The sequence below is a fragment of the Triticum aestivum genome, chromosome 4A, assembly GCF_018294505.1.
Source record: "Triticum aestivum cultivar Chinese Spring chromosome 4A, IWGSC CS RefSeq v2.1, whole genome shotgun sequence".
NCBI lineage: Eukaryota > Viridiplantae > Streptophyta > Magnoliopsida > Poales > Poaceae > Triticum > Triticum aestivum.
The window spans coordinates 546,898,617-546,909,837 of record NC_057803.1 but is presented as its reverse complement, the minus strand read 5'-3'; the positions used below and the strand labels follow the sequence as shown (position 1 = coordinate 546,909,837).

At 47.6% G+C, this 11,221-nt stretch overlaps 1 protein-coding gene across 1 annotated transcript; it reads right to left on the bottom strand.

Annotated features, from left to right (window-relative positions):
• Nucleotides 1-2,078: 2,078 nt before the first annotated feature.
• On the bottom strand, nucleotides 2,079-4,019 carry LOC123086868 (adenine/guanine permease AZG2-like). The gene has a single exon (XM_044508690.1). It carries the CDS (start codon nucleotides 3,947-3,949, stop codon nucleotides 2,336-2,338), a length of 1,614 nt encoding a protein of 537 aa, XP_044364625.1. The 5' UTR covers nucleotides 3,950-4,019; the 3' UTR covers nucleotides 2,079-2,335.
• Between the last annotated feature and the right edge of the window lie 7,202 nt (nucleotides 4,020-11,221).

Here is an 11,221-nt window from a genome sequence, read left to right as displayed (position 1 = left end):
AATAAATAAAACAACTAGTAGCTGCTAGAAGCTTGCCAAAACCAGAATAAAACCAAAAACCGATGCATGCTTCGCAGCTAGAGCTTCTCACTCGCGTAACTCCTTATGTGGGTCGGCCCATATATAATCCTCAGGAGCGGAACACCGTTGCTGTGCTGGCCGGCGGCCGGGCAGTCATCCGCTTTGTCGCCACAACCCTGGTACGTGCACGCTGAACTGATCATGGTACAGAGCACACCTAACGATAATGCATGGATTCTGCAGATTCTTATATATGTTTATGTTGCTGTTGTTGCCTCAGGGATGTGGATTATGCACTGCCACTTCGATGCTCATATGCCAATAGGGTTGGCCATTGCATATGAGGTTCAGAGTGGACCGACTACTGACACGACGCTGCCTCCACCGCCGCAGACTTTCCTCGGTGCTGAGTAGCATCGAATACGTACTATGCTAATCAAATCATCCGAGGAAAACAAGTAGACTTTGTTTAGCAGCAGGTGTTGATCAAACATTTCCCTCCAAGGGCCCACCTGATTCAAAGAAACTTCAGTAGAATTAAGGAGGATTTGGATCCTTAGATTTTTATTGAATTTTTTTCCTATGTAATTTCTTTCATTCGTAAAATTGGAATCCTTAGAAAATCATTTCAGGTTAGCTTTGCATTCTGTTTTGGAGAAATCTTTCAATCCACTTAAAGTCCCAAACCTCTTGGTGCAATTTCTTAGTTTTTCCGGTGGGATCAAACTCTTTGATCCAAATTTGCGTGGTTCCCTAATCTTGCACTAGGATTCAAGAGGACGTGTTACTTCAACCTTGTATTTTTTTTGTACTAATCCGTGTCTTAAAAATCTAGCGAATCGAAAAAAGACCCTAAATGTACTTATCATAGTTGAAGTAATACACACAAACATCAGCATGTGTCTCGGGAGTACTCCATTTTTCCAAAAAAAAAGGGCTACAGTTATTTTTTGTACCTTTGTGTACTAGGGCTCACGCAGAGGCGTCGGGTCGGCGTTGCGAGCACTCGAGCAGACGCTAGGAGCAGAATGTTTCATGTCCTCATGCCGTGTTGTTATTGCATCTTCAGAAACTTAGATACGCTGCGTGAGAAGTAGATTTTTTCCCCCTTTCAGTAAACCCTTTTCGTTAAAGAAGTGAGCTTTCAAGTGATTAGTTCAGGGAAGAGTTTATAAAGCACAATCAGGAGTAAAATGGGTGGATGTTGCTTGATTTTGGATGGCTGGATGCAGTCCTGAGCTTTTGAACAGAGTTGATTATGCCATAATTCAGACTGAACACCTCATAACAATACCTTGAAATTTCTCGAACAACTTAACTTAACAGAGCATCCAGGCGCATGAACAGTTTTAGGTTTACTTGAACCTTGGGGCTCCGATAACACGAGAGGACAAGTCGAAGCTATATTCTCGGAATCATTGACTTGCGAGACACCAGACCACACATTTCCGGCAATAGGGCCCATCCAGCTTTCGAACCACGTCCAGATGCAGATGGTTTTACTGGAGGGAAAAAGATTACGTGGCAGGGAATCGATTTTTTTGAAGGAAAGCAGCAGCCGTCGTCAGCCTTAAGACATCCCCAATCCACACGCAAAATATCCTCTTCATCCCTGTCATGATACGCACCTGTGGCTTATCTCCTGAGCTGAGCTTCTCAGTTCCCACTCCGTTCGTTTTCCAGCGAGCAATCGAACACGCTGACAGTAACTATATACAGCGTACGTGCCCATGACGCAGCAGCCAGGAGTTGGGTACACGGCAAGTTTTGCAGCTCCACGCGACGCGAGCACCGAAAACCTTTTATTACACTTTCACTTTCACGCTTGACTTGAGAAGAAAATAACCTCACAAGACAAGAGATCATGACGTGCTGCTCACAAGTTGCATCCGATACTAGTGTTTTTTGACTGTCGAACAGTAGTAACCTTGGAGTTCATCGCATATACCAATCTCAAAGTTCTCTCCTTTTGGAGGCGTCCTGCGAGTAATGATAGGTTTGACCTCTATGCAAGCAAAACCTGCCAGTACAACTTATACGAAAACAAACGTGCTGGCTAGCGAAATCAATGTGAGCATTGCCATCATGGCCGTCAAAGTACACAAACATCATGGGTCCTTGCACATCAAGAATCTCAAACGAGACGAGACCGTTCCCACTGCCGCCTTTTCCAAGCACAACTACAGTTGCTACTACCAGTACATACAGTAGTCCTAATCCCATGTCACGGATCACGATGATGCTCTGTGTCCAAACTAACCATCATCAACTAGCAGCTAGAGAAGAGACACGAGGAGGAAACAAGTTTATCCGGTCACACGGCGTCCTGCGCCGGGGCGGGGCCGACCTCCGGCGTGGCAGCGGCGACCTGGTTCCGGCGGCGGTCGTCGAGCGCCTTCCCCACCTTGCCGCACGCCAGGCCGGCCCAGTCGTACCAGTGCAGCGCGACGTAGACGGCGAGGCCGGCGATGATGCCGTTGGCGATGGAGAAGGTGAGCGGCATGAGCGCCATGGTGACGAACGCCGGGATGGCCTCCTTCATGTCGCCCCACTCGATCTCCTTGGCCACGCGCATCATCATGGCGCCCACCAGCACCAGCGACGGCCCCACGGCCCACGGCGGCACGCTCATCAGCAGCGGCGAGAAGAAGAGCGACGCCAGGAAGAAGGCCGACACGGTGACCGCGGTCACCCCCGTCCGGCCGCCCTCCCTGATCCCCGCCGTCGACTCGATGTAGGTGGTCACCGTGGTGCTCCCGAGCCCGGCGCTGAGGACCGTGGAGCCGGCGTCGACGAGGAAGGCCCGGTACTCGCCCTCAAACCCGCCGGCCCCGTCCGTGAACCCGCCGTACTCGGCCATGGAGTACATTGTGCTGGTGGTGTCGAGGACGTCGACGTAGAGCAGCGTGAGCATGGCCACCCACACGCTGCCATGGCGGAAGCCACCGAAGCTGAGCTGCCCGGCCGTGGTCTTGATCATGTGGAAGTCCACCACCTTCTTGAAGTAGGAGAAGCCGGCATTGCCGGCCGGCGTGTCCGGGAACACGGTGACGCTGGTGCCTCTGATCCAAGACACGGCCGTGACGAAGACTATGCCGTATATCATGGCGCCCTTGACGTCCCTGGCGAGGCACGTGGCGGTGACGAGGAAGCCGGCCACGCCCAGCCAGAACGTGGGGCTGTGCAAGGTGCCGCCGAGGCAGGCGCCGGTGACGGGGTCGGTTTGGGAGCAGGCGGTGAGCGTGACCAGCGTGGACGGGCTCGCACCCACCATGCCAAGGCCCTGGTTCGCCTGGAGACCGGTGAAGGCTAGGAACAAGCCGATCCCGACGGCGGAGGCGAGGCGGATATTTCGCGGGATCATCCGCGCCAGCCTGGACCGGAGCCCGACGGCCGAGAGGAGGAAGAAGATGATGCCCTCCATCATGACGCCGGCGAGCGCGGTGCGGTAGGGGATGGAGCCGGAGCCGTGGAAGCCCACCATGTTGTAGGTGAAGTAGGCGTTGGCGCCCATCCCGGGGGCCAGCGCCAGCGGGAGGTTGGCGAGGGTGCCCATGGCGAAGGAACCAACCATAGCAGCCACAGCCGTCGCAACAATCAGGTCGCTCTTGGTGCGCGCCAAGCACTGCTGGTAACCCGGGTTGGACGTGCCCAGCGTGCACTCCGGCCCAGGAACGGCCGTGGAGTTACCCACCGGGCTGCAGTCGAGCACGGTGCACGGGCCGCCCGAGTCGGTGAGGATGGCGGCGTTGACGGAGATGATGTAGGCCATGGTGAGGAAGGTGGCGGCGCCGGCGCGCAGCTCCTTGGTGAAGGAGCTCTTGCGCGCCTCAAGCTTGAAATACCTCCCGACGCTGCTCGCCGCGACGGAGCGGTTGACGGCGGCCTCGGCCTCGGCGAGCCTGCGCCATGGCGCCGTCCCCTTCATGGCTGGGTTTTGCTCTGCTCTGATGTTTCTCGACTCTTGCTTAGGATTAGGATTGTGCGAGATTGGTGGTGTTCCGAGGAAGAGGGTCCGTCCCTGCTCTTATACGAAAACACGAGTAGGGAGCTCGACGGAGGTGGGCCCACTCACGGCCTCTTTTCCCGGGAACGGCGCCCACACAGAATTTAGTGGGCCCGCCTTTCAGTTATTTATTATTTTTGTCCAAAGGAAACTCATCGTACTGGTGTACCACTTTCGTGACGCAAATGTCGCTGCACGCTTTCAGGAACTGGGGTTTGCACTTGGCAAGTTTTAGGTTACTTCTAACGTATTGTTTCTTAGTGCATGTCTTTTTTTTAGAGAGATTGTAGTGCCTGTTGTACACAAATGTCTAGAACAACTATTTCCTCAAAACTCTTAAAAAAACTATTTCCACAAAAGAAAAAGTTCTGGAACAACTATCTTTTTTTTTGCGAGTTTACAACACCTAGTATCTCAATATGTTGCAATTTATATAGATTAAGCATATAAATTCGTTGTGGTAGATAAGAGTTAGTGTACATGTATACATCAGTTTTGGTGCATTTCCGTTCTATAAGCTGCAAAGTGAAGTCGTACGATGCGTGTACACCAGTCCTAAAAAACACCAATACCACCTGTGTACCTGCTTGAATGAACTGGATACTAATGATCCACTAGGTTATGTTAATCAAAGTGTCTGGCTTCCCGCGAAAAAGTCAGAAGTTTGGCCAAGCCAAGCAGGCCACGAGATACTTTACGCTAGTATATTCCAACAATTCCAAATTATAGAGTAGGTGAAGGCACTCCAGCAGCCTGTTTGAATGAACCCGTAGGTAGGGTACGTACGCTTGTTTACATGGCAAAGTTGCGCGTTAAAAACACAAAAAGGAGTTGAAGACGTACTACAACGTTGGGTATATATCTATATCTCACAACTTGAGCGGGCTTTAATGATCTCCACCAGCTTTGTATAATTTCTGCTATCATGGTCCACGTGCCAGCCCATCATGCATAGCCCGCATATACTATCGGAATCCAGCACTCTCGACGCAGTCTTCCAGGTTAAAAAAAGGCGGCCATCAATCATGGTGGAATCTCGGCACGTCTGTACCCTGTGTAAGAACGTGTATTTTCTCGGGCGAAGTCCTGTAAATAAATACGTATAGGTATGGAATCTGTGACGCGTGAATTGGTATGGGCTTGGAATGCTGGATCTCTGGCCATCTGAGCTCGTGTACGCGTACGTAGTACGATGAAGTTCACATGCGTTGATGCACTGCACTTGTGGTGGTACCGCGGGTGATGTGAGAGATTTTGTCTCGTCTCCGCGACGGAACGGTTTCTGATGACACAGCGTTTATTCGTTCGGTTGGAGAAGCATACGTACGCACATGCCGGTTTCTCATGGTAGAAACAATAATATTGGGCTTAGGGTTTCCTTGCATCCCGCCCGCCCCCATCGATCTACCTCATCTCATGCGGCATTAGGGCCATGGAGGGGCGGTGGGTCCCGGTCTTTGCCGGCGCGGGAAGGGGGGCTCATACATCGTTTGTAAGTGTTTTTTTGAGTTTGTTTAGGGATTGTATCTTGCTCAGAAAGGCGAGGCGGTGGCAAAAGATGGAGTAAGGTTCTTTCCGCCTAGCCCCTGTCCCGACGATGCGTCTCACGTTGTCGAAGAGTGTGTGGAGGTGTGTCTCCGGTGAATCTCACGGGATTCGGTTGGCGGTTGTCTTCGGTAAATCACATGGATCCAGTCTTCGTTCGTCTATGTTCATGCGTCAACAGATTAGACCCTTTCGATCTACGCTTCTCTTCATCGACGGTGGTTGCTATTCTGGTGCGCTAGTCCTTTGGGGTCTTAGCATGACGGTTGTCTACTGCAATAAGGTTTGTCCGACTTCGTTGAGAGAGAGGCGATGATGGTGGGGCGCCTTTGGCTCGCGCTAATGATTGTGGTCGTCGCTAGATGGTCTACAGACATGAATGTAATTTTTGTTATTATTATTTTTTGCAATTTTACTTTTGTATTCTTTGTACTGTCATGTTTGAGAAAATAGGTTCGAAGTTCCCGCAAAATAATACTAATAACTGTGGGCATTCTCATCTGAAAAAAACAATAATGGTGGATGTTGAGACTTTTTTTGCGGAAAAACGTAGGAATTCAGACTGCGCACAACGTGGAAACATTTATTTTGCGCAAATAAAGAACGACTCTCACGAAGCTTCGTGCTAATCACTAGCCATTTCCCCTTTCCCGCTAGCTCGCCGGTGCTTACCAGCAAAGTGAAGTAGCAACTCGATCGTATCGATCTTTCACCGGGAGGAGGCTGTCAATTAAGCCTTGGTCCGCGACTCCACGAACACATGCATGCATTGACCCGAAAGGTGTAAATCTCACGCAAACACGCAAGATTATCGTTAGTGGCACTGGATATGGTCGATCTTACACCGATTCTGATTACGTGACAATATGTCTGGAACACCGAAACCAGTTAACTAGGGTAGGCACATAGGGCTTTATGGAGGGGCTAGCTGCTGGTCTACTAACTCACGTTCTGGTACATACGACATATAGAACTAACGACAGAAGATATCCTGCGTGAGAATGGAAAATTCTCAGTGGAGTCCATGTAGCGTTAATCCAGTCCGATGTACCAGTTGATAATAATAAGAAGATCTGAAAAATGAAGATACCTCTTAAGAATAAAATATTTGCAGAGTATCTTCGTCGCGGAATCACTTTTATTAAAGATAACCTTATCAAGAGGAATTGGCATGGAAGTCCGCAATGTGTTTTTTGTCATCATGATGAGACAATAAAACATTTATTCTTCCAATGCAAATTGGCTCGGTCTATATGGTCAGTCATCCAGATAGCTTCTGACTTGTATCCTCCTTGTAGTGTTGCCAATGTATTTGGCAACTGGGGATTGATCACAGGTTTAGAACTCTTCGTAGGGTGAGAGCGCTAGCCGTTATTTGGTCGCTTTGGCTATGTAGAAATGATAAGATTTTTAACGATAAAAGTACTTCTCTAATGCAGGTCATCTACAGATGTACCGGGACTCTTCGTTTATGGTCCTTTCTACAACGTGTGGAGAATCGAGACCTATTTACGAAGGTGTGTACACGATTGAAGGATACGGTGAGGGATAATTTTATCCAACATGGGTGGCAACATGATCATAGGATTGGCCCACCTCCGCTTTAGGCGTTATACAAACTCTATATTTGTATTCCGCCTATCAATTTTTCGTTTTTGCAGAGGACTTTGTGTGGCTGTGTGCATCTTAGTTATGCAGAGGCTGGGTGTAATGCTTAAACCTTTTAAGCAATAAAGCGTTCCTTTTCGAAAATCCTGCGTGTTGCTGCCGGAATTGATCGTTGAAAATTTAAGTTAAGAATTAAATTTGTAATATATATATATATATATATATATATATATATATATATATATAGGGAAAATCCATCCTACCACCCGGTGGTAGTTACCCCACATGTCTCATATATATAAGAGTTACTATATTTGATTATGTATAATTGTAAAATATTTATTAAATATAGAGTGAAATAATTGACGAAAAACATTTTTCATACATGATTGAATGTTGTGGTGAGTCTTTTCTCATGTATGATTGCATGTGTGAGGTAGGTCTAGAGTTAACAACGCATCTAGCGCATGCGGTGGTCAAAACGCCGCATTCGATTCCGGCCGGCCTCAACTCAGCTCCGCAGAACGGGGTTAACCGGTTTCAACAAACGCAGCTACAGATAGATATTGCAGTGGTCAAAACGCCGCACATACCACCACCGATTGGCCCTTTTCGGACAGCGAAATATCGAGCCCCTTAATTATGCTCTCCCGCCTAATTTCGGAATGACTTGGCCTACTGGCTAACTGGCAAGCCGATGGACCCTATTGTCAAACCAGCGCCTAAAAGGCGCGCGCGCACACTCTGATTGAGCTTTGGCAACCACCATCTGCCCGCACCTATAGCGGGCTATGTATACTAATATATGCAGACAAATGCCAACAATTAGCTTTGGATGTATGCTGATGGGGGCGTGTTGGTCGTACAAAAGCGAGCAGTTGATCGATCGATGTGCAGTAGTAGTGCTGGTGCTGTGTTAGTAAAATATATAGGCAGTTGATGTCTAGCAGTAGTGGCAGTGCATTAGTTGAGATCCACAATCTTGCACTAATCATTTTGTGCGCTTTGTTAATTATAGACTCATAGACTACAGATAGCGTGGGGCAGCTAGCTGGGAGTAGATATTCAGAGATTAGTACTGACGATATGATTAGCACTAGCTGGTGATGATCCGTGTCGTCTTGCTTGCTCAGCTGTTTTGATGGGTTGCGGCCTACACTGGATTTTCTGCTCGTGAGCCCGATCTCGGGATCTCCTCTGCACGTACGGAGAATTGTAATGTTCCTGTGGATATGTGTTGCGATTCTCTGGCTTTGGTTTGTCACCGGATCAGCTTTTGTTTTTGACGATATTGTGTTTTGGAACTTGTATCGCACATTTGTGAGTGACCTAGGGTTTAAATCAAAGGGGACAGGATTTGTGATACACAAGTCCGGGGGCATGCATGTCTCTGGTGGCATTTTTTAAATATATTTTGGCTTCTGATTTTCAAACTTTTATATCTTTTATATGCAAAATTCTAAATTAAGTTATGTTCTCATATTCAGGTTTCTCGTGACCAGCTCTTCAAATAAGATCAATTTTGAATATATGTTGATGATTTAAAAAAAATATTAAGTTTCAATGTTGAAACTTAGTACGGACGACCGATAAAAATAAAATATTTTATATCTACGACCGACAGAAAATATTATTTGAAATTATATCTCTGAAACTGGTTGAAACTTGAGAGTTTTAGATGCGAAAACTGTAAGTTTCATCGTTGAAACACAAAACTTTTTGAGCTATTTTCTTTTTTAGTGTGCCCTCGTGTGGGATTGAACTACTACGCGAATTGCGGGGTAAAATAAGCAGACGATAGGACTTGGCAGGTGAGTGCCCCCGCACTCGCTTGCCCCTGCGCATTTCGGTAAATCAAAGCACATGTATCTCTGAACTCGCATAAAAGAAAATGAAAACCTTATAGAACTGATGTTTCCTGACAAGGTTTTTGCATGGGCCTTGTGGTGCGTCTGATCTTCTTGTATGAATCTCACCGCATGCCAACTGACAATTTTTGTGGCCACCTGTTTTCTTACCATGACCTTTTGTGGCCACCTGTTCGCTCCACCATCCAATCCAAAAGAACCTGCAAAGGTTTCTCCAACCATCCACCTGAGGGAACGATGCAACTTCTGAACGATGACATTCTTCTTATATAAGCATGGCAATTTCTATGTGTACAACATGCACATGTATTGTAACACTCCAAAAATTTTTGATTTGGTTTTATCAAATTCTTTATTTAATTGGAAGGAGGTTATTTTTTTTTAAAGACTCCTTCTCAAAAAAAAAATCATTTGTGACAAGTATTTTTTTTGGGGTTCTTCCCAATCTTGATCTTTGGTCTTAAGGGTTTTTCATCTTGTGTTGGCTCTACACAAATAATTTTGGAAGATTTTTATAATTTCTTTTTATTAAAAAGAATTCCTATAAATTATGGATTTATTCTTCCCCATTCAAAAATTTCTCTCTTGCCATGGCCTATGTAGAAAATCTTCTTCCAAAACCCACCTCCCTACTTTGGTCAAGTCAAGCATCAAGTCCAGCAAGGTTCAACTTCTCCTATACTTTTATTTCTATTTGTTTTAACCTCAAAATCATTTTCTATCATTTATTTGGACTATGGTGGTTTACAAAGGAACTACCAGATTTCCTTTGAGTCTTGGCCCCAAATAAACTCCTCTGGCTAGTCCTTAGTACCCTCAACCTAGATCCATCAAGATCTGCTAGTCCACAGTTCAAATTTTTCAAAATTTGCTTGCTGCAAGTTTGGACCAGATTTGCCATTTTTGGTGAATTTCATTTTTTTTCTTTTCCATAAATTCTGCGATAAATCAGGCAGTCTCTAGATGCATCAAGAGATCACCTCACCAAGTCTCAGCTCAAGAAAAAATTTCCACGTGCTCAAAACATTTCGTCGAACAGCTGGTGTGCACTATTTTTGTTCAAATTCAGAGTTCAATGTTTCAGTTTCAGTCGTTAGTGTCGTTTTCTTTAGAGCCTCACGTCGATCTCGCCAGTAACTGCAGTGGCGCCATGCTCCCTGTTCCTCCTTCTTATCCATCGCGCCGCACGGTCGTCTGGAGTCCGGAATTGTTTCGGGGGTACCAGGTGATGACCAGCGTGTCCGAGAGGGGTTTCGGAGGCCCCGGCAAGCGTTGGGGGGCCTTATGCGCCCCTCCCACCCCATCTCACGTAACCAGGAGAGGTGGGGGCGCCACCCATAGGGCAGCCGCCCCTTCCGGTTTGGGGGCAAGTTTCCTAGGGGGTGTGGGCACCCAAACCCATCTAGGGTTTCCCCTGTGGCCGCCGCCCCTCCCCTAGGGAACCCTAGGGTGCCTCCCCCTCCTCCCTTCCCCCTATATATAGTGAGGGAGAGAGAGGGCAGCCGCACCTCTTCCCTGGCGCAACCCTCCCTCCTCCTACACCTCCTCCTCCTCCATAGTGCTTGCGAAGCCCTGCTGAAGAACCACGAGCTCCATAGCCACCATGCCGTCGTGCTGCTGGAGTTCTCCCTTAATTTCTCCTCTCACCTTGCTGGATCAAGAAGGAGGAGACGTCTCCCAACCGTACGTGTGTTGAACGCGGAGGTGCCGTCCGTTCGGCGCTAGGATCATCGGTGATTTGGATCACGACGAGTACGACTCCATCGACCCCGTTCACTTGAACGCTTTCGCTTAGAGATCTACAAGGGTATGTAGATGCACTCTCCTTCCCCTCGTTGCTAGATTACTCCATAGATTGATCTTGGTGATGCGTAGAAAATTTTGAATTTCTGCTATGACCCCTTACAGTGGCATCATGAGCTAGGTCTATGCGTAGTTTCTATGCACGAATAGAACACAAAGCAGTTGTGGGCGTCGATATTGTCAATTTACTTGCCATTACTAGTCTTATCTTGATTCGGCGGCATCGTGGGATGAAGCGGCCCGGACCGACCTTACACGTACTCTTACGTGAGACTGGTTCTACCGACTGACATGCACTAGTTGCATAAGGTGGCTAGCGGGTGTCTGTCTCTCCCACTTTAGTCGGATCGGATTCGATGAAAAGGGTCCT